This window comes from Elephas maximus, chromosome 25 (assembly GCF_024166365.1).
Source record: "Elephas maximus indicus isolate mEleMax1 chromosome 25, mEleMax1 primary haplotype, whole genome shotgun sequence".
Classification (NCBI taxonomy): domain Eukaryota; kingdom Metazoa; phylum Chordata; class Mammalia; order Proboscidea; family Elephantidae; genus Elephas; species Elephas maximus.
The window spans coordinates 22393349-22421207 of record NC_064843.1 but is presented as its reverse complement, the minus strand read 5'-3'; the positions used below and the strand labels follow the sequence as shown (position 1 = coordinate 22421207).

Here is a 27859-nt window from a genome sequence, read left to right as displayed (position 1 = left end):
TGGTGTGTTGTGTTTTTTTAAAAACACACCCACTGCCTCCAAAAACCTCAGCCGGGGAAGAGAAACATTTCTCATTGAATTACCGGTTTGGGAAATGGTGTCGGGTTATGCCCCACTTTCATGGTCTAGATATGCCGTTCTTTCCACTTACAGCTTTTCAGAGAGGCCCAGAGGGCAGAGCGTGGATGGTACCTAAACCAACCCTGAGGCTCAGAGAAGCCGAAGAATGATCCCCAGTTCATAAGCCAGCCTCAGAGCCTTAGTCGTACCCCATCTCTGGATCATCCTTCATCAGAGGTCACAGATGGGCAGCCTGTGGCCACCTCGACCCCACAGATGTGTCTTCTTTGGCCCGAGAATGTTTGAATTTGAATAAGTTGCCAGCATTTGAAAACCAGGATATTCCGTGTAAAAACCCAGATTTCTGGCTTCTCTTGCACCACTGGGAGATCTGCCAAATGAGGTCTGCATTCCTGACTGGTGACAATCGATGGATCTGAGTAATGGTCACTCCCTTCACCCAGAGCATGTCCTTTCCAGTTTGCCACAGTCTCCACCCTTCCCTGTAGTGTCCCCACCACTGAGACTGAATGCCGGTTGCTAGTTCTCTTTCGATAAAGGGGAAAGTAAAACATTCCTCTATTAAAAACAAAGAAACAGGAGATCAGCTGAAACGGCCAGAGCGTTATTTCTTTGTGGCAGTGACAAAAATTTCTGTGAAGTTAATAAGCAAACAGAATACGTCAGTGTCAGAAATAGTTGGCCCACTTCACTCCTTGATGTTGTCCTCCTCTTCCCCCCAAGTGATACGCTTGTGACCCCTGCCAGGGTCTTAGTTCCCACTTATTTTCATAAGGCAGTTTGAAACTTACTGACCTAACCCTGCCCCAGTTCTCTGAAACCTGAAATGCTATTACACCAAATTAAAATTAAGAAGTTAAAAAAGGTTAAATAATCTTTAACTGCTCAAGAAAAAATAAGTACGTGAGTGTGTGTGTATGTGTGCGCCATGTGCATATGTGATGTTTTCTTGATTTATGGGATTTCCCCTCAATAGAGTTGGACGAAAGTGTTTTTGTTTTTTTTTCCCCTTGGCACTGGAACTGGCACTTCTGGGCATTTGCTGTAAATTGAAGGCAAAGTACCAAGCCAAGGTGATTTTAACTCTCCTTTCGTGGTATATCAGTGAGCTTGGTTTAAGCTTGACTTTCCTTCTGTAGGGTTACTATGAATCTGAATGAGTCGATGGCACTGTTTTTTTTTTGTTTGTTTGTTTGTCTCCTTCTAGGGTATGTTGGAAGATTATGGAGAGAAGAGTTGGGGATACCAAGTTTTTAAAAATGATCATTACTTTTTTCCCATGAGAACTGACCTGGAAAGGGGGGCAAAGAATTACAGAAGGCCTACTGTGTGGGAGACATTTGTGTGAAGATCAGTTCTGTGTTTTCCAAAGTGAGCCTGTTAATTTAGTGTGTGTTAGGGAGAAATATGTAAATGACCTATCAAATGCAAACATTGAACGAATAGCATTTCTTAGAATGAGGCTTAATTTATTTAAGGGAGACAAAGAGTCCATTTAAAGAAAAATATGAAAATAATACAAGTGGTTTGCAGATGTGACAAAATCATGAATGACTAGTTTGATTGGATCTTCACAATACTCTGGAGTGGTCAAGTGGCCCGTCCACCTCCACCCCTAAATTTGTAAACCCTCCGAACATCTTGTACCTCCTCAAAGCACTTAAAGCTGTAATTACTTAATTGTGTAAATTTTTGCATAATTCTGTGTCCTTTAAACCACTGCTGTGCCTGTGTTTTTATTGTTGCATTCTCAACTTCTAGCAGAGTGCCAGACACATAGTAGGTACCCAAGAAATGTCGGTGAATGAACACATGAACACTCTGCAAGGCAGCAACTACTGTCTCCATTTTACAGATGAGGAAACTGAGGTTCAGAGGGGTTCAGCGACTCACTTCAGGTACTTCGACTAGGATATGGAGTCCCTGGCTGGTGCAAATGGTTAGCACTCTCGGCTGCTAACTGAAAGGTTGGGGGTTCAGGTCTATCCAGAGGTGCCTTGGAAGAAAGGCCTGGACATCTGAAAAAATCAGCCATTGAAAAACCCTGCGGAGTACAGTTTTACTCTGACACACATGAAATCACCATAAGTCAGAAACAACTCTATAGCAATGGGTTTGGTTTTTAGTTTTTTGGCAGAGCCAGGATTCAAACCCATAGCTGGCAGACTGAATGAAGTGCAATAAACTTTTTGCCAAACACCAGTCTGTGGGACTCAGGTCAGACCATGACAGCTGTCCCATAGCGAAATGAGGAAAATAAGGTGGACACAGAAGTGTTTCATAAAGTGATGGTCTGTTATTATAAAACTATTTCCTTTCCATTTCAGGGTGTTAAAATATGTTTTCTTTTTATGACAGTAAAATTTCTCATGCGTTGTTTTTAAGTGCTTCACTTGACAAATCAAAATGGCAGCCCCCTATTTTGGTTCACTCCGTTTTTTCTGGTGTTTGTATATGAGATTTCCTAGGTGGTAGAATTCTAGAGAATTATCAGGCAACTTCATGCTCCCTTGAGATTTTACTAGGACAGCTGCAGAAATCTCTCAACTCTCCTCTGACTTCCCAAAGATTCATTTCAAAATTTTCCCCTTCCAAGGCATGAGGGCAGGCGTGTCTCCTTCACACCAGGCCTCCAGTGACACAAAAAGTGGAAGCCAGAGCAACCTTTCCAGGGCTTGTCCTCAGACCCCTCCAGACAGCCAGAGCTGCTGTGCAGGCCATCCACGGGGGTGCAACTCACCTGCTTTCTGGGAGAAACAGGAGCCGGGGGGGCTCATGGGACTGAGATGACATCTTTTCAGTGGCTATTGGGTTTTTTTTATTGTTGTTAAAAATGTCCACAGCAAACCATACACCAATTCAGCAATTTCTGTGTGTAAAATCCAGTGACATTGATTACATTCTCTAAGTTGTACAGCCATTCTCATCTTCCTTTCGATTTGTTCCTCCCCTAATGACATAAACTCATTTCCCCCTAAGTGTCCTATCTAACCTTTTGAGTTGCTGTTATCAATTTTATCCCATATAGTAAGTTCTTTAAAAGAACACAGTGCTCACGGTAGACATTCTTTATTAGTTAAGCTAGATTGTTGCTTGGTTTAAAGAAGGCTTCAGGGGATACTTTTGATTTATGGTTTCAGGGTGAAAGGTTATCTCAGGGCACTAGTTTTTGGTGGTTCATCCAACCTTAATGTCTTCATAAAGTCTGGATTCTTTGAGAATTGAAATTCTGTTCTACATTTCTCCCCCGCCTTTTGATCAGGGTTCTGCTTTAGAGTCCTTGATCAAAATGTTCAGTAATGGTAATCAGGAGGTTTTTTTAATTCAGCACACTTCAGATTTTCTTTTCCTTTTCTGGAACAATCCAGACCCCTGTTATCTCCATGTTTAGTATTGCTACCTGCTGAGCTATGTTTCATCTTTAAAACTCTGCACACTGTTGACTCTATAGGGCACTTCTTCCAAGCTTGGAGGCCAGCGAGGTGCCACCCCTCCACACCTGCCAGCACACCTAAAAAACCAGTTGCTATTTAGTTAATTCCGACTCATGGTGACCCCATGCGCGTTAGAGTAGAACTGTGCTCGATAGGATTTTCGGTGACTGGTTTTTTGGAAATAAATCGCCAGACTCGCTTCTGATACTTTTCTGGGTGGACTTGAACCTCCAGCCTTTCAGTTAGCAGACGAGCTTATTAACCATTTGCACTACCCAGGAACTCTGACAGCACATCGAGTGGTGGCCAAATCTCTGCTGGCTCTTAATAGCAGAGCCTCCTGGGTGGGGAGGCTTGTAACAGGAACTGTGGACTCTTGGGGTGAGACTTGCCCCAGCACTCCACTCACAGAGCTTAGAGCCTGGTAGGTGAGACAAGACAGGCACAGCTGTCTACTTGGAACTGGCTTCTAGGCCCCGTACTGAGGACTGGAAAATAACCTCTTATGCTTGTGCGGCACTTTACAGTTTATTTTCTCCTATTTCCATGTTCAATCCTCTGTAGGGGATTATGTTTTTCTCGCCTGCCTGGCATCCATCTTCTGGTCTTACCATGAGAACCACTGCACTTTCAGACCTTTATCCCTACTCCCCAGTTCCAGGTGTTGACATGTGACCTTGGCCTGGGCAATGCCAGCATTCTGGCCCTCTGCCATCAATCCTGGGAATTTTTCTGGAATTGTTGGAGAAGGTGCCCTCTTTGCTCTTTGTTGCTAAACTAGTAGAATGTGGTCATCTTGCTAGAGGAAACCTGCCTGAGAATGAAGGTAGCTTAGAGCAAAACAGAGGCAGGAGATGGAAGCAGAAGATTCCTGAAGACATCACTTGAGCACCTGGATCCAGCTGTTCCTGAAGGTGGATACCATGGGTTATTCAGTTATATCAGCCAATCCATTATTTTTTATTTACTTAGAGTCTTCTCTCACTTGCTACAGACTAATACAGTTGATTTTCCACTTTCTGGGCTTCACTACTTCCTCTAATCTTAATAAAACTCTCTTTCATTTATAAAGTCCTCTTGGATGCCCTTTCATAATGATTGGACTCATTTCTATGACACAGTATTGGCCTAATTTTATTGATAAGGGACCTGAGGCAAAGAAGAGAAGAGAAGCAGGATAGGGCTGGAACCTGAGTTTCCTAATATCTGATCTAGTAGTGTTTCCCCTTGGAGATTCCTCACCCACTTTCTGTTTGGGGAAGAGTATCAGTTTTTAAAACCCAGGGCATTTCCATTCCAGGGAAGTACTAAGTGATTTGGTAAACAACCAAAGCAAGGGCAAAAAGACCCTGTTATGGATTGAATCGTGTCCCCCCCAGAAATGTAAATCCAGCCTCTATGCCTGTGGTTATAATCTCATTTAGGAATGGGTTGTGTTTGTTATGTTAATAAGACAAGATTAGTGTAGGGTGTATCTTGAGTCAATCTCTTTAGAGATAGAAAAGAGATTAAACAAGCAAGCTAGCAAACACAGATGGGGGAAGACGGATGCCAAGCCCCACAGAGATCTCCAAGGAACCAGGAAACAGAAGCTGAAGAACAAGGACCTTCCCCCAGAGTTGACAGAGGGAGAAAGCCTTCCTCTAGAGCCAGTGCCCTGAATTCAGACATTGAGCTTCCTAAACTGTGAGAAAATAAATTTGTTAAAGCCATTCACTTGTGGTATTTCTGTTTATAGCAGCACTAGGTAACTAAGATGGACCCTAACTGCATTACCCAGAGTAATAATAAGAGTAATAGGAATAGTAATTGTAGATGCATAGAAAATTCTGGAAAATGAGAGAGGAAATGATTAATTGTAATTACCTATGAGAAGTGTATCTATGCAATAGAATACTATGTGGCTGTGGAAAAAAAAATGAAGATACTCCTTGGGGATGATTTGGTAAAAACCTCATGAAAAATGTTCCAAAAAGGAAGTAGTATAGTATACTACCTTTTTAAAAAATGGATGAATAAGAATATTCATGTGTGTTTCTATTTGCATAAAGAAATTTTGGAAGGATACACAAGAAACTAACGAAAGTGCTTACATAAAGTGGGGATGAGAATAACAGTAACATCTAGTCTTTATTGAGCACCTGCTAGGTGCCAGGCTCTGTGATGAGTCACTTAGATGCCTTTGTCGTTGTTGCTAGTTGCTGCCGACTTGATCCCAACACACAATGACCACACGTGTGCAGAGTAGAACTGCTCCATAGGGTTTTCAAGGCTGCGACCTTTTAGAAACAGATTGCAAGGCCTGTCTCCCAAGACACAGTTGGGTGGGTTTGAACTATCAATGTTTTAGCCAGTAGTCGAGCACTTAACTGTTGGCATCACCCAGGGACTCCTTATGTGCCTTAGATGTCTCATTTTGTCCTCACTTGAGCCCTATGAGGTAAAGTACTGTTATTCCCATTTTATAGATGAAGAGACTGAGGTTCAGAGAGGCTCAAAAACTTAAAAGACATCCAGTAAGTGGCAAAGCCAGAATTTGAAGTCGTGTCTCTTGGATCCCAGAGCCTGGGCCCTTGGAATCTGGCTCTGGGCTACCAAGGCCGGACTCCAAGGTTCCCTCCTGGACTCTGTGCTCATGAGGAGCTGCTTCGGGACGAGAGCTGTTTTTTGCATGGTACCGGCACTCAGTGCCTGACCTGTGAAGTCACTGCTGCTTGGGGTGGTGTGTTACATTTGATATTACATCTCACCTCAAGGGGCTTGGGGTGCCTGTTTCCACCGTTGCTGCATCAGGATACAGATGTGGGGGTGCTTTCAAGGAATGCTTTATGGAACGGGTTCTAGAAGGCTGTGTGGCCCGGAAGCCGTGCTGTGCGGATGCTGGGGGCCTCTACCTCTGAACTACAAGCAAATTCTTTCCTCCAACAAGAGCACATTGTGTTCTGGCCCCCGTCTCCCACTCAGGCTACTTTAAATGCAGATCCTTCTGCCAACAGCTACTTTTAGCAAGCGCCGACTATCAGAAGGAGGGAAACTTGTGAGAAAATAGCAAAATGGAAGCATTGTTCTTGAGGGTTTGGAGCGGGCTCAGGGAACTGTGGGGTGGGAGAGGCCTGAAGACGTGCTTTGCCATCACAAATAAGTTTTGGGAAAAAAAAAGTTACTTTAAGTTTTTCCTTAAAGCTCTAAGGGGGGAGGGAGTGGGCAGATCTAACACTCGAAGGGCCAGGAAACCCATGTTGTTGTTGTTGTTGTTAGGTGCTGTCAAGTCAATATTGACTCATAGCGACCCCATGTGACAGAGTAGAACTGCCTCATAGGGTTTTCTTGGCTGTGGTCTTTATGGGAGCAGATCACCAGGCCTTTCCTCTACGGAGCTGCTAGTTAGGGTTGAACCACCAACCTTTTGGTTAGCAGTCAGACACTTAACCATTGCACCAGGGCTCCTTAGAATGCCCGTGGTTCTACAGAACCGTATCGAAGGCACTGGGGCATGTTTGGAGAAAGAAAGTCACACCAGTGAGACTGGTGGAGTCAGCTATGGTGACACTGAAGGATGGAAGGCAGGTTGTAGGTGGAGATTATGATGGAGAAAGGACTCTTTTTTGAGGAAATGAGAATTCTCAGGGCTGGACTAGAACCATATGATAAAGGTTGTGAGGATGGTTCTAATCCCACGCTTCTTCGAGCATTTGATGCTGTAAGGGAGCTGCTTCGTGCAGTAGTGAGTAGACCACCCCCAGGAGCATTCAAGCAGAGCCCGGGTGATGATACAGGGAGTCCAGCTTTGAGATAGGATGTAGGACTCCAGCAGAGGTTCACCGTCACTGATCCGCATGTTGGTGTCGCTCGTGACTGCTTTTACCCATCAGCAGTGAAGCGAGAGCCGAAAGGATTAGGTGGTGAGATGTTAATCTGAAAAACGAAATTGATTTTATTTAAAGGACTGTCCACTGAGACCATACACTTGCTGGGTTTGGATGTTCAACCATCCTTTATAAAAGTACCAGTGTGTGAAATGTAAAAGTTGGAAAATACCAAATTTGAGGATGGCCAGGCCTTTTCCATGGCCAAGAGCCTGTGATTCTAGGAAAATATGCTTCTGATTTGGATGAAATAGGATAAGAGGAGTGAGTGTAAAATCAGCCTAAAACTGATGTATCCAGAAATGGCTATGTCAGCATGTTATATGAAGACATGGAGTTAATTACCAGAAGGACCAGCTAAAAAAGTTGACAGTGGTTGCCTTGGGGAACGGGGCTGGAGGTGAGATTTCTTTTAAGTGTCAATTCTGTATTATATGAATTTTGGAACTACACGCACGAATTATATGACCTTTGTTAAAAATAAAAATTAAGAAAATAGATAATGATAACAGCTACTGTTTATTGAATTCTGCGCTAAGTGCTTTTTTTTATACTATCATATTTAATTAATCTTGTTGTTGTTGTTGGCTGCTGTTGAGTTAGCCCCTGACTCACGCACGGCAACCCTGTGTACAATGGAACAAAACGCTGCCCAGTCCTGCACCGTCCCCACGATCAGGTGGGGGGGATCAAACCATTGTGATCCGTAAGGTTTCCATTGGCTGCTTGTCAGAAGTCAATCTCCAGGCCTTTCTTCCTAGTCCATCTGGTCTGGAAGCTCTGCTGAAACCTGTTCAGCATCATGGCAATACACTAGCCTCCCCCAACAAACAGGTGATGGCTGTGTGTGAGGTGCGTTGGCTGGGAATTGAACCCCTGGAAGGTGAAAATTCTGCTACTGAACCACCATTGCCCCGCAGTCCCATTTTAGAGATGAGGAAACAGCCTCAGAATGGTGAAGTGACTCACTGCTTTACGGAGAGGGTGTCAGGGTAGAATTTTAACTTGAGCACCCAAGTGAGACTCCTTCACGATGCTCTGTTGTGCTTGCCCAGGGCAAGTCTTCTGGCTGCTCTTCCCTGCAGGGTGAGGAGAGGGAGAGGATGAGCCAGGGAGACACCGCAGAAAGAACAGAAGGTAACTACAAGAGACATGGTGAGAAACAAGGAAGTCGGAGCTTCTGGATTGTACATTTTGAGCAATTCTGTAGTTTGGCACAAGCTAAGAGAAGGCACAGGTGGATGAAAAGAGAAACTAATAGACAGAATTGCTTGGGACACTTTGGATGTGATGGGAGGGGGGCGGATTAGGGAAGGTGGGCTGTTTTGAAGTTTTCTTTTTTAATTTTTATTGTGTTTTAAGTGAAAGTTTACAAATCAAGTCAGACTCTCATACAAAAATGTTTTGAAGTTTGCTCTGTGCCAGGCTCTAAGCTATGAGCCTTATGTGAATACCACCACACCTCGCTCTTACTGTAACCCTGAGAAGTAATCAGCCACAGTGGTCACTTCTGAATTCCTACTGCTGGCTTTCTCAACCTTGGCACTGCTGATGTTTGGAGCCAGATAAAATTCTCTGTTGTATAAAAAGACCATACTTAATGGTCTGACTGAGACTAGAGGAATCCCGGCGGTCATGGTCCCCAAACCTTCTGTTGGCCCAGGACAGGAACCATCCCCGAAGACAACTCAGCAGACATGAAAGGGACTGGACAGTGGGTAGGAGAGAGATGCTGATGAAGAGTGAGCTAATTATATCAGGTGGACACTTGAGACTGTGTTGGCATCTCCTGTCTGGAGGGGAGATGGGAGGATAGAGAGAGTTGGAAGCTGGCAAAATTGTCACGAAAGGAGAGACTGGAAGGGCTGACTCATTAGGGGGAGAGCAAGTGTGAGTACGGAGTAAGATGTGTATAAACTTATATGTGACAGTCTGACTTGATTTGTAAACGTTCACTTGAAGCTCAATAAAAGTTAAAAAAAAAAAAACTGAAAAAAAAAAAAATTCTCTGTTGTGAGGGCTGTCCTGTGCATTGTGGGATGTTTAGCAGTATCCCTGGCCTCCATCCACGAGATGCCAGTAGCAATTCTCTTTCATTTGTGACAATCAAAAATGTCTCCAGAGCTGAGGTGAGGGCTGTGGGGACCGTGGTCTTGGGGAACATCTAGCACAATTGGCATAACATTGTTTATAAAGAAAATGTTCTGCATTCTACTGTGGTAAGTAGCGTCTGGGGTTTTAAAAGCCTGTGAACAGCCATTTAGGATATGCCACTGGTCTCACCCCTTTCGGAGCAAGGAGGAATGAAGAAAACTAAAGATATAAGGGAAACATTAGTCCAAAGGGCTAACGGACCACATTATCACGGCCTCCACCAGACTGAGTCCAGTACAGCTAGATGGTGCCCGGCTACCACCACTGACTGCTCTCTCTGACAGGGAGTACAATAGAGGGTCCCGGACAGAGCTGGAGAAAAATGCAGAACAAATTCTAACTCAAAAAGAAAGGCCAGACTTGCTGGCCTGACAGAGACTGGAGAAACCCCGAGAGTATGGCATCTGGACACCCTATCAGCTCAGTAATGAAGTCACTCCTGAGATTTACCCTTCAGCCAAAGATTGGACAGGTTCATAAAACAAAACGAGACTGAAGGGGCACACCAGCCCAGGGTCAAGGACTAGAAGGCAGGAGGGGACAGGAAAGCTGGCAATAGGGAACCTAAGGTTGAGAAGGGAGAGTGTTGACATGTCGTGGGGTGGTTAACCAATGTCATAAAATAATGTGTATACTAACTGCTTAATGATAAACTAGTTTGTTCTGTAAACCTTCATCTAAAGTACAATAAAAAAATTATTAAAAAAAAGTACAATTAAAAAAAAAAACCTCTCCAGACATTGCCAGGTGTACCCAGTAGAGAACCACTAGCCTAGTATGTCTTCTTGTTGTTGTTAGGTGACGTTGAGTTGATTATGACTCATAGCGACCCCATGGGACAGAGTAGAACTCCCCATAGCATTTTCTTGGCCATGATCTTTATGAAAGCAGATTGCCAGGTCTTTCTCCAATGGAGTTGCCTGGTGGGTCCAAATGCCAGCCTTTCAGGTAGTAGCCAAGTGCTTAACGGATTACACCACCGGGGTTCCTTCTCATGTGTCTCATAGTGACCCTATAGGACAGAGTAGAACTGCCCCATAGGGTTTCCGAGGAGCGGCTGCCGACCTTTTGGTCAGCAGCCAAATGCTTAACCACTGCACACCAGGGCCCCCTCACGTGCCTGGGTGTGTTATATTTATTACGTCTCATCACTCTGCCCACTAGCTGTCATGATGCCCATTTTATAGATGAGAAAACTGAGACTGAGGGAAGGGGGGAGTTCACCTGGGGTCACATAGTTGTTAGTAGTAGAGCTGGGAATTGAGCCACATCTGTTCTCAATAGTGAACTTAGAAAACCAGCTGACAAAGACCTGGGCCTGTACTTGGTGGTTCCCCGAGGCTGGCACTAAGGTGAAGATTGAGGACATCTTAGAGGAGGGCCATGGGGTTCACTGGGTTTTGAAGAGCAGACTGGTAGCGTGGTGGTTGAGAGCATGAGCTGTGGAGCCAAATGCCTCTTTCAACCCACTTTCAACCCTGAAACTGTAGGCACATTACTTAAGCTCTCTGGGCCTCAGTTTTCTTCTCTGTAAAATGGAATCGATGATAATACCTCCTCATAGGGTTGTTGTGAGGATTGAATGAGACAACCTGGATAAAGCAGCACCTGCCAGATATTCAGCCCTGATAAATAGAAAAATATGAGCCGTTATTCTTCTTTGTAGCTTTTTTTTCTAATAGTTTTTATTGTGCTTTATGTGAAAGTTTACAAATCAAGTCAGTCTCTCACATAAAAACATTATATACACCTTGCTACATACTCCCAATTATTCCCCCCCTAATGAGACAGCCCGCTCTCTCCCTCCACTCTCTCTTTTCGTGTCCATTTTGTCAGCTTCTAACCCCCTCCACCCTCTCATCTACCCTCCAGGCAGGAGATGCCAACATAGTCTCAAGTGTCCACCTGATCCAAGAAGCTCACTCCTCACCAGCATCCCTCTCCAACCCATTGTCCAGTCCAATCCATGTCGGAAGAGTTGGCTTTGGGAATGGCTCCTGTCCTGGGCCCACAGAAGGTCTGGGGGCCATGACCACTGGGGTCCTTCCAGTCTCAGCCAGACCATTAAGTCTGGTCTTATGAGAATTTGGGGTCTGCATCCCACTGCTCTCCTGCTCCCTCAGGGGTTCTCCGTTGTGTTCCCTGTCAGGGCAGTCATTGGTTGTAGCCGGGTACCATCTAGTTCTTCTGGTCTCAGGATGATGTAGTCCCTGGTTCATGTGGCCCTTTCTGTCTCCTGGGCTCATAATTACCTTGTATCCTCGGTGTTCTTCATTCTCCTTTGATCCAGGTGGGTTGAGACCAATTGAGGCATCTTAGATGGCTGCTTGCTACCATTTAAGACCCCAGACGCCACTCTCAAAGTGGGATGCAGAATGTTTTCTTAATAGATTTGATTATGCCAATTGACTTAGATGTCCCCTGAAACCATGGTCCCCAAACCTCTGCCCCTGCTACACTGGCCTTCGAAGCATTCAGTTTATTCAGGAAACTGCTTTTGGTTTAGTCCAGTTGTGCTGACCTCCCCTGTTTTGTGTGTTGTCTTTCCCTTCACCTAAAGTAGTTCTAATCTACCATCTAATTAGTGAATACCCCTCTCCCACCCTCCTCTCGTAACCGCAAAAGAATGTTTTCTTCTCAGTTTAAACAATTTCTTAAGTTCTTATAATAGTGGTCTTATACAATATTTGTCCTTTTGCAACTGACTAATTTCACTCAGCATAATACCTTCCAGGTTCCTCCATGTTATGAAATGTTTCACAGATTCTTCACTGTTCTTTATTGATGGGAAGTATTCCATTGTGTGAATATACCATAATTTATTTATCCATTCATCCATTGATGTGCACCTTGGTTGCTTCCATCTTTTTGCTATTGTAAACAGTGCTGCAATAAACATGGGTGTGCATATATCTGTTCGTGTAAAGGCTCTTATTTCTCTAGGATGTATTCCGAGGAGTGGGATTGCTAGATCATATGGTAGTTCTATTTCTAGCTTTTTAAGGAAGCGCCAAATTTATTTCCAAAGTGGTTGTACCATTTGACATTCCCATCAGCAGTGTATAAGTGTTCCAATCTCTCCACAGCCTCTCCAACATTTATTGTTTTGTGTTTTCTGGATTAATGCCAGCCTTGTTGGAGTGAGATGAAATCTCATTGCAGTTTTGATCTGCATTTCTCTAATGGCTAATGATCATGAACATTTCCTCATGTATCTGTTAGCTACCCGAATGTCTTCTTTAGCGAAGTGTCCATTCATATCTTTTGCCCGTTTTTTAATAGGGTTATTTGTCTTTTTGTAGTTGAGTTTTTGCAGTATCATGTAGATTTTGGAGATCAGACGCTGATCGGAAATGTCATAGCTAAAAACTTTTTCCCAGTCTGTAGGTAGTCTTTTTACTCTTTTGGTGAAGTCTTTGCATGAACATAGGTGTTTGATTTTTAGGAGCTCCCAGTTATCTAGTTTTTCTTCTGCATTCTTTATAATGTTTTTTATACTGTTTATGCCATGTACTAGGGCTCCTAACATTGTCCCTATTTTTTCTTCCATTATCTTTATCATTTCAGATTTTATATTTAGGTCTTTGATCCATTTTGAGCTCGTTTTTGTGCATGGAGCGAGGCATGGGTCTTGTTTCATTTTTTTGCAGATGGATATCCAGTTATGCCACACCATTTGTTAAAAAGACTGTCTTTTCCCCATTTAACTGTTTTGGGGCCTTTGTCAAATATCAACTGTTCATATGTGGATGTATTTATGTCTGGATTCTCAATTCTGTTCCACTGGTCTTCTTTGCAGCTCTTAAACCCATTTCACTTTCTCAGGCCTGGGTTGCAGACCTTGGTGATGTATCTCAGGGCACCATCTCTGTGTGGCTGACTCTGCCTCTTTGCCGTTAGTCCCTGGGATTGCAATGTAGGTCGATTTTTTCGCTGACCACTGAGCAATTGCCTCCTGGGCTGGAGGAGTAGCCAGATTTGGCTTGAGCGTCCTGAGGAAACAGCGTCCAAGCTGACCAAGCATTCGCCTTCCCCACCGACAGGAGTCTCCAGAGAGTGATGGAACCGTCTCTGCACATGGAAGAGATTAATTCATGTGGCCACAAATAGCTTGAACACTGTGTCCTCAGCGCTGTGATCTAGTATCCTCTGAAATTTACTCAGGGTGCCAGCTCGGCAGCCAGAAAAGCCACAGGCTGCTCTCAGCTGCCTGGAGTTCCTCACTGGGGTACCCCTCAGGACTTGTGGGGGCAGGGGTGGGATTCAGTAGTTTGGTTGTTTTTAATTCCACCTCTCCCCTCCCAACACCACCAAAACGTGCTTTCTGCTCCCCCCACGTGTCAGCCCAAATGGAACCACTGCAAGTTGTTGCTGTGTGCCATTGAGTTGATTCCGACTCAGAGCAACCGTGTAAGACAGAGTAGAACTGCCCCCCAGGGTTTCCTAGGCTGTCATCTTTATGGGAGCAGAGCACTAGATTTTGTCTGCTCTGGAGCCGCTGGATGGGTTTGAACCACCATCCTGTCCATTAGCACCGAGCACTTGGCCATTCATTGCACCGCGAGGGCTCCTGGTTTCCCACCTCCGGGCTTTTATCCACCTAATTCCTTCACCTGCTCTTCTCTCTTTCTTTCCCCGTTAAACCCAACCAGTTGCCGTAGGGTCCATTCCCACTCATGGCAACCACGCGTGTGCCATGGTTGAACTGTACTCAATACGGTTTTCAACAGCTGATTTTTCTTCCGAGGCACCTCTGGGTGGACTTGACCCTCCAACCTTTTGGTCAGCAGCTGAGCGTGTTAACCATTTGCACCACAAATCTCCATGTGTTTAAATCCTACCACCATCCTGCAAGCCTGGTGCTACCGTCTCTGTCTCCCCTAGGAGGAGGGGGTGTGGGCTCTGCTAAGGGGCAAGCTGCATTGGCTCAGGCAAGAGGCCTGCCCTCTATGAACCTCAGTTTCTGTCCCTGTAAAATGGAAAGACTGATCAGTACCTTCCACATATTCATGGAGGTTTAAATGAGAGAAGGCTTGGAACTGTGCTAGGCGTGTGCTAAGGACTCAGTAAATGTTAGCTCAGGTGGGTGAGGCAGATAGCTGGGGCAGCAGGAGAGCGTTGAGTCTAAAGAGACTAGCGGGACTGCCCAGTGGCCACACAGTATGGTGGCAGCTGCCACATGAGCTGTCCACACTTTTAGCAGTTTGTCCAGTAAGGAAACAACACGTCCAAATGGAATTAGAGCCCTGGTGGTGCAACGGTTAAGCACTCGGCTGCTAACTAAAAGGTTGGCGGTTCGAATCCTCCCAGCAGCTCTGTGGGAGAAAAGACTTGGTGGGCGATTTGCCCCCATAAAGATTACAGCCTAGGAAACTGTATCGGGCAATTCTACTCTCTAATACATGTGGGTGCTATGAGTCGGAATTGATCTGATGGCATCCAGCAACAACGTTACTTCACAAATGGCATAAACAAGAAATCAGCATGGCATCAGCTCCCTGCAACCCTAGGCCCTCAGGGCATCACTGAACATGAAGGGCCAGACGAAAGACGAGGTTGAGTGGTGGGTCACTCTGTCATTGAGGAACCAACTCTAGACTGCAGCTCAGTGATTCTCTAGACTGCAGCTGTACCCAGGGTGGGGGTGAGGAGGGTGGGAAGTCCCATCTCTCTCTAGAACCAAGGAGGTGGCTGGGAAATGGCCTAGGGATAGGTCCTACAGGATTATCTTGGCTATCCCAGGGAGGAGCACAGGGCAGCTGTCAAGACTTGGGTCAGACTGTGGTTGAGCCCTGGCGTGTAGCCTAAGTGCAGAAGTGCAGGGGCACTGGGGTGCCAGGCAGGGCTGTTCCCTACAGAGAGTCAGTGGGAAGGGCAGGAAGGCATTCATCCTTGCAACCTCAGCAGTGCCTGGCACATAGTAGCTGCTCAATGAATAGTCGTTGAATGGATGAATGAATTTACTCAGACAATGTTTAGTGAACCCTGCCTTACAGCAATGGAGTCCCTCGGCGGTGCAAATAGTTCATGTACTCTGCCACCAACCGAGGTTGGAGGCTCAGGTCTACCCAGAGGCACCTCAGAAGAAAGGCCTGGAAATCTCCTTAAACATCAACCACTGAAAACCCCATGGAACACGATTCTGTGGGGTTGCCATGAGTCAGAGCTGACTTGATGGCAACTGGTAGTTGCCCCTGTAGCAAGCTCTGTGCTAGTTGCTGGGAATTTGGAGATAAATGAGGCCCGGCCTGTGCTCTCCAAACCTCACCTGGGCGTGCAGGAGACAGACGTGCTAGCTGATAATTAGTAAAGGCTGTTGAGGGTTCTGATGGGGCTGCTCAGTGCTCAGAGCAGTGAGCAGGGAACACCTTGTGGGAAAACCAGGGATGCCTGTATGAATCAGAGCATTTTTGGTGGCAAGTGACAGAAATCTCAAAGTAGCCAGAACAGAAAAAGAGAACCTTGATTGGCTCACATAACTGAAAGTCTACCTGTAGATCTAGCTTTAGGCATGACCGTGTCCACGTCCTCAAACAATGTCAAAGTAGTATCTCGCCTCCCTCGCCCCCAAACCAAAAAAAAAAAAAAAAAAAAGCTGTTGCCATGAGGTGGATTCCAACTCATAGTGACCCTATAGGACAAAGTAGAACTGCCCTATGGGGTTTCCAAGGAGCAGCTGGTGCCTACCTCTTGGCTAGCAGCCAAGCTCTTAACCACTGCGCCACCAGGGCTCCTTGGGGACAGAAGGGACACCATTTCCTCTCACGAAGGCATTTGCCTTTCTCCCCAGACATGTAGATATTGAATAGTGCTCGTTGGGTGGGGTGAAAAGACATCAAGTGGGGAACCTGCCCGCATCACTTCCCAAGCTGGAGAGGGGAGCACCAGACCACTTCTCCCAGAGGAACCAGAGGGCACCCCCAGATCCCTGGGGTAGTTCTGTCACTCCCAGAATGTGACTGTAGCCAGCGTTTGGGTTTTGTGACTTGGGGGGATTTCCTTTTTTTTTTTTTTTCCCTTGGGCCTGGAGTGATTTGTGGCTCCATTCCTGAAAGCAGAGCTCTTGTGAGCAGCCCTGCTCAGTCCTGGGAGCAGTAATGCCTGGGAAGCGGTTTGGAAAGGTCAGGTAAGGGCAAAGTCCAAAGTGATTGTCAGTGGCCCAGCTAAGTACCTGGAGCCGAATGGGAGCCTTTAAAATTTATGACGGTCTCGCCCTGCGAATAAAAAGACAACACACTGCTCCAGAGAAGCTTGATGGCAAAGTAGTAAATCCCTTTGTGTATATAAAAAGTACAAACGTATCTAGCTCAAGTTTCAAGAGGAAAAAAAAAAATCTGTGGGTTGAGGCACTGAGTTTGAAATTACGTACGTGAATCTACAAGAGGAACTTCGTGGAGAGATAGGAATTTATCATTGTAGTGCGTGTTTAATTTTTGTTTAATCTTTTATTGTATTTTTGGTGAAAGCATACACGGTAGAACAGTTTCCCGTTCAACAATTTCTATGCTTGATGTTCAGTGACGTTGGTTACTTTCTTCAGTTAGTGTCAGCATTCTCATTATTTCTGTTCCCATTAACCTAGTCATGCTGCCCCTCAACCGTCTCCTCTATGCTTTAGAGTAACTATTGCCCCTTTGGTCTCATATACATAACTTTTTAACAGAGCGCAATCCTGGAGGGTGACATTCTTTACTCCTTTTTTTAAATAATGTTATTTACATTGTTGTTGTTGTTGAGCATATACACAGCAGAACTTCCACCAATTCATTAGTTTCTACAGGTACCATTTAGTGACATTGATTACATTCTTCGAATTGTGTAACCAACCATTCTCGCCCTCCTTTTCTGAGATGTTCCTCCCCCATTAACGTAAATTCTCGGCACCCTAAGGTTCTTACCTAATATTTCAAGTTGCTGTTGTCCATTTGATCCTCTATAGATAGCTCTTAAAAGAGTGTAATGCTCAAGGCAGACATTTTTTATTAGTTAACCTAAATGGTTATTTGATTTTAAGAAGACTTTAGGGAATATTTTTGGTTTCAGGTTTAAAGATTATCTCAGGGCAGTAGTTTCAGGGGCTCGTTCAACCTCCATGGCTCCAGGAAGTCTGAAGCCCATGAGAATTTTAAATTGCTTGTTCTGCATTTTCCCCCTTTTGATCAGGATCCTTCTATGGAGTCTTGGATCAAAATGTTCAGGAATGGTAGCTGAGCATCACCAGTTTTTCTAGACTCATGGCAAAGGAGGCGGTCGTTCACGCAGGCAGTTAGCTACGCCTTCCGTATCTTCTTCCTGTTCCTGACTTGCCTTGGAGGGCCGCTTGCAAGCTTTTAAGACCGCAGGCACTACACATCAAATGAGGAGGTAGAACAGAAGCACTAAACACATTATTCGGCCACTTAACTGGGATCTCCCATGAAAGCATGATCTTGAACCTCCAGAACAAGGAATCAAATCCCATGAGGTTTTGGTTGTACATAAGCAGCCTCAGCAGCTACACGTTTTTGTTGTTGTAATATCTATCACACAACTTGTGCCAGTTCAGCTTTTTACAGGTTTACACCTTATTGACAGCAATTACAATAATCGGCTGTGCAACCCTCCCTTTAATCAACATGGTATTTCCATCACTGTTAACCACCTCTTTCTTCCTCCCTCTCCTCCGTGGTAACCACTAATAAACTTTGTTCTCTATACATTTGTCTTTTCTTACCTTTTTATATAAGTGAGTTAATACAATATTTTTCCCTTTGTGATTGACAGTTCACTCAGCATAATGTCTTCAAGCTCTATCTGTATCAGAACCCTGGTGGTGTAGTGGTTAAGAGCTTGGCTGCTAACCAAAAGGTTGGCAGTTCAAATCCACTAGCTGCTCCTATGGGGCAGTTCTACTCTGTCCTACGGGGTCACTATGAGTCAGAAATGACTGGACAGCAACGGGGTTTTTTTTTTCTTTAATCAAGACTTCATTTTTCCTACTGGCTGAGTAGTATTCCATTGTATGTGACATTCTTTACTTTTTGAGCTAACCTGCTATTTAGTAAAAAAGTGACTTTGGGGAATAGTTTCGATTCAAGGTTTAAAGAGCGTCTTAGGGCATAGTCTCGGAGTTTCCTCTAGACTCAATGGGTCCAGTAAGTCTGGATTCTTTGAGAATTTAAAGTTCTGGTCCACATTTTCTCCCTTTCTATCAGGATCTGTCCATTGTGACCCTGATCTGAATGTTTGCTAGTGGTAGCTGGGCACCATCTAGCTCTTCTGGTCTCAAGATAGAGGAGGCTGTTGTTCATGTAGACAATTAGTCCTGCAGTCTAGTTCCTTCTCAGATTCTTGAGTTTCCTTCTTTCTGTTTTGCTCTGGACTAATGGAGACCAATAGTTGTATCTTAGATGGCCTCTCTAATTGTAATGTATGTTTAATTTATAAGGATTTGATCCCAGACTGTCTAGGATCACAACTCCCTAGCTGTGTGACCTTGAGTGAGGTACTTCACTTCTCTGTGCCTCAGTTTTTTCATTGTTACAATGGGAAGAATAATAGTACTCGTTTCTAGGATTGTTGTGAGGATTCAATGAGTACTAGGTGTGGGGTAGTTAGAACAGTGCTGGCACGGTGCACGCAGTGATAAGGATTGATTACTATTACTTCATACAGACTTCTATTTGGGGTTTGGTGGTGATTTTCCGCCTGGCACATGGGAAAGCCAGTCTGGAGAGTGTTCCTGTTGTTTGCAACAGACACCTGTAATTATGTCTCCTTGATTTTCTGGCTTGGAAGTAAAAGGCCCACATTTCATTATGCTTTGATTATTTTAATCCAACCTTTTAGGACATGCTTCCAGCAAGGCATTTTGGAATTCTTGAATTCCAGAGAGATTTTTCTGGCCACACCAGCTAACAGAGGAACTCTTCAAAACTGAGAGAGGCCTGGAAACCACAAGTTAGAAAAGCGACTCTTTCATTCATTCATTCTACAAATATTTCTTGTAGGCTTCCTCTTTGCCAGGTTCCTGAGCCAGGCTCAGGGTACACCAAGTGACAGTGACTTAGTAATGCTGACTCTTCTCGGGAGCCAGGCGCTGATTCAAGAGCTGTACCTACATTAATCCGTGTAACCCTCACCACAATCCTTAGAGATAGATGCTATTTTCATCCCCATTATACAGATGAGAAAACTGAAGCACAGAGAGATTAAGTAACTTGCCTAAGGGCACACAGCTGGTAAATAAGGTACAGCTTCAAACTCAGACAGCCTTGCTTCAGAGGCAGTACTCTGTTCTCCTCCAGCCTTTTCTATGTGGAAAATATCAAACCTACAGAAAATTTACCGCTGTGGCACAATGAACACCCTGTATGTGTCATGTGCTTTCACAAACTGTAAAAAGTTTGGTGCCATTTACCTTATCATGCTCTTTCCCTATCAATTTTTGATGAGCCATTTTAGGGTAACTGGCAGACATCATGACTCTACCCCAAAATACTTAGTTAACTATTGCTGGGTGTCTTAGTCGTCTAGTGCTGCTATAACAGAAATACCACAAGTAGATGCCTTTAACAAAGAGAAGTTTATTCTCTCATAGTTGAGTAGGCTAGAAGTCCGAATTCAGGACGCTGGCTCCAGGGGAAGGCTTTCTCTCTCTGTCGGCTCTGGAGGAAGGTCCCTGTGATGCATCAGTCTTCCCTTGGTCTGGGAGCATCTCAGCGCAGGAACCTCAGGTCCAAAGGATGCGCTCCGCTCCCAGCACTGCTTTCTTGGTGGTATGAGGTCCCCACATCTCTCTGCTCACTTCTCTCTTTTATATCTCCGAAGAGATTGGCTTAAGACAGTACTAATCTTGTAGACCTCATCAATATAACTGCTGCTAATCCATCTTATTACATCATAGTGATAGGATTTACAACATATAGGGAAATCACATCTGAAGATAAAATGGTAGACAGTCATACAAGGGAACCGTGACCTAGCCAAGTTGACAGATATGTTTGGGGAACACAATTCAATCCGTGACACTGGGTAACAAATTACCCCAAAATTTAGAGGCTTAAAGCAACAAACGTCTTATCTCACAGTTCCTGTGGGTCAGGCATTTGGGACATTTTAGCTGGGTCCTTTGCTTCAGAACCTCTCACAAGACTGGAACCAAGATGTCAGCTGGGGCTGCTTTCATCGGAGGCATGACTGGGCTTACTCACATGGCTGTTGGCTGGAGGCCTCAGTTCTGGAGACTCCTTCCTGCTTGTGGAAGTGAGAGGGAGTTAGAGAAAGAATATTGGTTGGAGTCAGGAACAAGAGAGTGGGGGAATAGAGGTGGAAGATTTTGTCTGGAATTCTGTGTACCAGCTTGTGATGTTTAAAGCAACGTAGGATGGGAACTGCTCCTTCAGGGGCAAGTTCAATCGCTTGGTTCAGATTTGCCCTTTTACGAGGGGTAATTGGCATAGTGGTTAAGAGCATAGACTCTGGAGCTCACTGCCTGGATTTACATTCCAGCTACAGTTCCGACTAACCTGGGCAAGTTACTTAAATGGTCTGTTTTTCCATCTTTAAAATGGCAATGCAAACAGTGCCTACATCATAGGGCTGTTATGAAGATAAATAAGTTAATACCATACTTAAGTAATAGTCCTCAGTCTCTTCCAGACCTACCATTCCAGGATAGACCCAGTGGGACCTCTGGTATCCTTCCCCTCTTTTTCCAGTAACTTGCTTTGACTTCCTTTGAGGAGTCCCTTACGCACACACACTCAGGCATGCTGTTGCCCCTGTTCCAATTGTGTGTATGTTGTCCTATTTCATTCTTGAATGTATTACCCCATAGTTTCGTGATGTGCTTAGACATCTCTCTCCACTACTGGACTGATCCATTCCACCTTCTTTGTATGAAAGTACCTTAATTGTCCTTTTGAGAAACATTCTTTCCCACTCCATGTGGTTCAGGAGGGGCGAACCCCCTTCCCCCCAACAACCATGGATGGGCATATGACTCAGATGTGGCCAGTGAGGGTATAGCATCACCCTAGTGATAGTGATTGGTTCAGGCATGGCACATAATCCAAGCTGGGCCAATCAGAATAATTCTAGGATTTCTCCTAGTACTATAGGGTGGTTATGAGTCAGAATCAACTTGAGGGCGGTTAACAACAACAACGTAACATTCAGAAAATGGTACCATCTTACCAAAAAAAAAAAAAAAAAAACCTGTTGCCATCGAGTCAATTTCAATTCATAGTGATCCTATAGGAAAGAGTAGAACTGCCCTATGGCATTTCCAAGTCCGTAAATCTTTACAGAAGCAGACTGCCACATCTTTCTCCCATAGAGCACTGGTGGCCTAGTATTGACAACCTTTTCGTTAACAGCCAAGTGCTTTTACCACTGTACCACCAAGGTTAAAGAGCTGGTAGGGGCATCAGGCTAAAGGCAGGGGGGGCCATCTTTGGCAATAGCTTGGGGGAGAGGTTGCCTGAGAATGTAGCCAACATGGAGGAAAGCAAAATGAGAGATGGAGAGAGAGAGGTAATGACTTTTCTTTTTAAATCCCTTGATCAAGCCATGCCTGAATCTAAATACTCCTAAGATTTTCACTTATGTGAGTCAATAAATGCTCCTTTTTACCTAAAAAGCCAATTGAGCTAATTTCCTATCATTTGCAACTGAACGGGTTCGATTAATACATTCATCCTCCAGGAAAAGAGAACGATTTGCTGTAACCCTTACCACAGAAATTGTGTTGGCAGTAGAAGCTTTGCTAGCACAGCGAGACTGGTTTTCTTAGAAATCGGAATTCTTTACTTTCTGCCCTCTGTTTGTAAAAGTCTAAGAAATGGTGTGGCCCTTTTACCTCCATAATGGGATTGCCCAGGCTCAGAAAGTTCATCAAGTCCCAGGTGTTCCACTTATTATTTGCAATACCTTGGGCAAGTCATTTAACCTCTTTAAGCCCCAGTTTCCTCGTCTGTAAAATGGATATATTATTGAGACATAAAGTTGAGGGAGAAAAAAATGAGGTAATATAGTTAATTGTTGACACGATATTGAGCATATAGGTTGGGGGCACAATGGTTAAGCATTTAGTTACTAAGTAAAATGTTGGTAATTCAAACTCCATAGGGGAAAAGACTTGGCGATCTGCTTCCAGAAACATTACAGCCTAGGAAACTCGATGAGGGTAATCTACTATGTCTTATAGGGTTGCTATGAGTCAGGATTGACTCAAGAGCACACATCAGTATAATTTAGCCATTAATAATTATTATTAGGACGAAGTACCTACTACGTGCCCAATATTGTGCAAGTATTTGTAAGGAGATACATAAGAAGAATGGTTTGCCCACCTAATGAGCCCTGGTGGCACAGTGGTTACATACTCAGCATCTAAATGAAAGGTTGGTGGTTCGAACTCACCCAGTAGCTCCACGGGAGAAAGACCTGGCAATCTGTTGCCACAAAGTTTACAAGCAAGAAAACCGTATGGGGCAGTTCTGCTCTGTCACATGGGATCACTATGAGTCAGAAGTGGCTCAACAGCACCCAACAACAACGTGCCCACCCGGGCATCTCAGAAATCTTCACAGAGGTGGAAAGGCTTGATCTGGCCTGTCAAAGATTCACCCAAATCAAAAAACATAAATAAACAAATAGAGGAGGGCCTCCTAGACAGAATGGGCGGAAACACATGTCAATAGTAGTGAACATTTACTGAGAACTCATTTTGTGCCAGGGGCCACTGTAAGTGCTGTTCACAGCCCTTGAGGGTGCTACCATGATTAAGTGTTTTGCAGATAAGACACGGAAGCGCAGAGAAGTTAAATAATTGCCCAAGATGACTTTGATCCTAAGTGGGAAGCCAGGAGTCAGACCCCAGGTGTCTGGATCCAGAGCCCACGTTCTTAACTTCTCTGCTAATACAACTATCACTAATAACAACACCACCAAATTACTGAGGTCACACAATTTATGAGCACAGGTAGGAAATTCAAATGATGATAAGGATATAAAAAGAAGACGCACAAAGATCACCCAGGTTGGCCAGAACTCAGACCCAGGTCTGCTGTCCTCTCTCGCCAGTGGTTAAAAGCTTTGTTCTGGGAGGGTGGCTGGGCCCAAGCAAAGGACTCTGGGAAGAAAGGGTGACACACTGGCCGAAGGAGTGGTGGGAGAGAGTTCCAGGCTGCTGGCAGCATTCGGGGCTGTGGCCAGCTGTCTCCCACTGACTAGGCCTGAGCATTTCCAGGCCTCTTGCGGGCAAGACCCCAACAGCTGTTGGAGGGGATGATGCCTGCTGGCCATGGCCGACCTGCGGGGCAGAGCAGTGACCCTGAGGTGAAAGGTCCTGCCTGACGACCCTCAACCTCCTGATGACCCATCTGTCTCACCACCTGGAAGTGCTGTTTCTGAGTTTTCCCTTTGGTATAAACGGGAAAACAACTGTCATCCCTAAACAGTGGGGGGTATAAGGGTTGCAGCGTCCCATCTCTCAAAAGCCTGCTGCCTGTCCAGCTGTATTTGGCTGAAAACGCTGGTCAGGGCCTGGCCCAAGAGACCAGCAGGTGGAAGGTGCAGTGGGAAGAAGTGTGCCTTGGAATCCAGCAGACTCAGGTTTAAATCCTGACCCTACCACTTAGCGTCACCTGACCTCAGGCAAGTCATGTGACTTGCCACAGAGCAGTCCACAGAGGTGTTGCAAGAATTTAGTGAGATGATGTCGCTGATGCACAACATATAACGGGGTGTTTAAGCCTACTGATGGTAGAACCAGATTCCCAAGTACAAAGCCTGGCCCCGTCTCTCCCTAGCTGTGTGAACTTGGGCCATTCCTTTGACCTTTCTAGGCCTCAGTCTCCGAATCTGTAAAAAAGGCATGATAATGTTAGCCTGCCAGGGCTATTGTGAGGATTTAAATGCATAACTGTGTGTACAGTGCCTAGAACACTTTGTTGTTGTTAGGCGCCATCAAGTTGGCTCTGATTCATAGTGACCTCTTGTACAACAGAACGAAACATTCTTGGTCCTGTGCCATCCTCACAATCATTGCTGTTTGATTTCATTTTTGCAGCCCCTGTGTCAATCCATCTCGTTGAGAGTCTTCTGCTTTTCTGCTGACCCTCTACTTTACCAAGCATGATGTCCATCTCTAGCAATTGGTCTCTCCTGATGACATGTCCAAAGTAAGCGAAACAAAGTCTCACCATCCTTGCTTCTAAGGAGCATTCTGGATGTACTTCATCCAGGACAGATTTGTTCACTCTTCTGGCAGTCCATGGTATATTCAATATTCTTCACCAACACCACAATTCAAATGTGTCAGTTCTTCTTCAGTCTTCTTTATTCATTGTTCAGCTTTTGCATGCATACGAGGCAATGGAAAAGACCATGACTTTTGGGTCAGGTGCGCCTTAGTCGTGGAACGAGAACACTTGAGTAAACACTATTAAGAGAGGTAGTCTAGCATTGTGGTTAAGAGTGCAAGCTCTGCCACCTACCAGCTGTGTGACATTAGGCAAGTTACTTTCCCTCTCTGTGCCTCTGTTTTCTCATTTCTCACATGGAGATACTCAGAGCCCCTGCTTCAAAGGCTTGTCATAGGATTAGATGAAACATTATAAAGACTCTTGGAGCTTAGACATGATGAGTAACATAATAGATGTTGGCTCATAATGTCACCAAAGTGCTTGGCACATTGTGGGCGATTGGAAGCTATTACTAGGAGCGTTATGTTAATGTTCTTTCTTTTACTAATGCTCTTCTCCAAGGAGGGGTTGGTGGACAATCTGAGGGAAGATACCATCTTATAACAGAAAGACCCTCTTAGAGAAAAGATGGGGAATGGGGCAAGGGGCCTGATGATATTTAGGGAAATTTTTGGTGTAGTCAAGAGAACCTGAAAGTTGAGTTTGTCAGACTCCAAAATGGAACACCTCAAAGGCCTCCGACAACTAGCACGCTGTCTTGAAGATATCACCCATGTGGTCAGAACTGAGAGGAATTACATGCCCAGGCCCTGGAGGAAGACTCACTGGGTTCATGTTCCCACTCTGACACCAGCTATGTGACCTTAGTTAAGCCACTTAACCTCTCCAAGTGAAGTTTTCTCATCTGAGGGCCCCACCAATGCCTGAAATCTTCAGAAGGATTCCTTGGGTTCATTCATATAGAGCAGGGGTTCCCAACCAGAGCACTTGACAATGTCTGGAGACATTTTTAGCAGTCACATTGGAGGAGGGTTGTGCTGCTTGCTGGTACAGGGACGCTGCTAAGCATCCTACAATGCACAGACAGCCCCACAACAAAGATGATTGGGCTGAACATGTCAGTAGTGCTGTGGCGATTGAGAAACTTTGATATAATGTACTGGCCTTAAGTTGATTCCAACTCATGATGACCCCATGTGTGTCATAGTAGAACTGTGCTCCATAGGGTTTTCAAGGGCTGATTTTTCAGAAGTTGATTGTCAGGACTTTCTTCCAGGACACCTCTGGGTGGACTCGAACCTCCAGCCTTTCAGTTAGCAGCTAAGTGCATTAACCCTTTGCACCACCCAGGTACACTGGCCTTAGCACAGTGCCCAATAAACAGTAAGTGCTTGTGTTTGTTGAATGACTAAACAACCTTGCTCTCTCTAAGTCTCAGCTTCTACATCTGTGGGATGGAGAGAATGTATCTAGTTCACAGGCTTGTCATGAGATTCAATGAGAGGAAGACCCCAGAGTGTCTGGTCTGAAGCAGCACCCTTCCTGGGGCCTTGTAACTGTTGTTGGCTGTTGAACGAATGCTGAAATGAGGGGCACAGGGAGTCCCAGCTCTGGAATTTGGGCCGGGAGACTCAAGCAGAGGTCCACTCACCTATACTGGGCTTGCCTGTGCCCAGCATATGTTTCTAAGAGCTGAAACTGTTTTCTTCTTGAGGCCTGTCAAGTGTTACAGCCACTCAAACAAGAAAGATAGCAGCAAAGTGCTCAGAAGGGAACTAGATTCAACTAGGCCACGGGATTCCCTCTCCTCATTAATTTTTGCAGTTGACCAGATGAGTTGAGGAATTACATCAAGAACATCATACATGAAGGAAGCAAAAGATTGTTAAAAAGACAAAGAAAGAAAATACCAACATGTATGTAAGAAGAGACTCTAAAACTTGCCCTCGAGAATCCCGGCGGTCATGGTCCCCAAACCTTCTGTTGGCCCAGGACAGGAACCATTCCCGAAGACAACTCAGCAGACATGAAAGGGACTGGACAGTGGGTAGGAGAGAGATGCTGATGAAGAGTGAGCTAATGATATCAGGTGCACACTTGAGACTGTGTTGGCATCTCCTGTCTGGAGGGGGGATGGGAGGATAGAGAGAGTTGGAAGCTGGCAAAATTGTCACGAAAGGAGAGACTGGAAGGGCTGACTCATTAGGGGGAGAGCAAGTGGGAGAACGGAGTAAGGTGTATATAAACTTATATGTGACAGTCTGACTTGATTTGTAAATGTTCACTTGAAGTTCAATAAAAGTTAATAAAAAAAAAAAAAACTTGCCCTCGAATGTAGAGTAGCAAAGTGAATGGAAGAAATTATGAAGTAAAAGAGCTGAGCAGAAGATTTCAAAGGGCAGCTCAAGAACACAAAGTATTAAGTATTATAATGAAATGTGCAAAGACCTGGCGTTCGAAAACCAAAAAGGAAGAACACACTCAAGCTGAAAGAACTAAATTAAAAACTCAAGGCTTCAGTTGCAATAGTAAAGGATCCTATGGGCAAAATGTTGAACGACGCAGGAAACATCAAAAGAAGATGGAAGGAATACGGAGTCATCGTGCCGAAAGGAACTGGTCAACGTTCAGCCATCTCAGGAGGTAGCATATGATCAAGAACCGATGGTACTGAAGAAAGAAATCCAAGCTGCGCTGAAGTCACTGGTGAAAAACAGGGCTCCGGGAATTGACAGAATACCAGTTGAGATGTTTCATCAAACAGATATGATGCTGGAAGTGCTCACTCGCCTATGCCAAGAAATTTGGAAGACAGCTACCTGGCCAACTGACTGCAAGAAAGAGATCCATATTTATGCCCATTCTAAAGAAAGATGATCCAACCGAATGCAAAAATTATGGAACAATATCGTTAATATCACACCCAAGTAAAATTTTGCTGGAGATAATTAAAAATGGATGCAACAGTACATAGACAGGGAAATGCCAGAAATCCAAGCCAGATTCAGAAGAGGATGGAGAATAAGGGATATCACTGCTCATGTCAGATGAATCTTGGCTGAAAGCAGAGAATACCAGAAAGATGTTTACCTGTGTTTTATTGACTATGCAAAGGCCTTAAACTGTGTGGATC

At 44.7% G+C, this 27859-nt stretch overlaps 1 protein-coding gene across 4 annotated transcripts in view; it reads left to right on the top strand.

The window, feature by feature from the left end:
• Nucleotides 1-27859, top strand: part of EYA2 (EYA transcriptional coactivator and phosphatase 2) — a 290014-nt gene that overhangs the window by 22611 nt on the left and 239544 nt on the right. Inside the window, exon 2 of one of the 4 annotated variants that reach the window (XM_049869947.1) lies at nucleotides 24591-24702. The exons of 2 other annotated variants lie outside the window; for them this stretch is intronic. In XM_049869947.1, the coding sequence (XP_049725904.1) occupies nucleotides 24656-24702 (47 nt within the window). In that variant the 5' untranslated portion in view covers nucleotides 24591-24655. Of the gene's footprint in view, nucleotides 1-153; nucleotides 464-24590; nucleotides 24703-27859 lie in introns of all 4 variants that reach the window. One more of the 4 variants, XM_049869948.1, reaches the window with a different exon arrangement.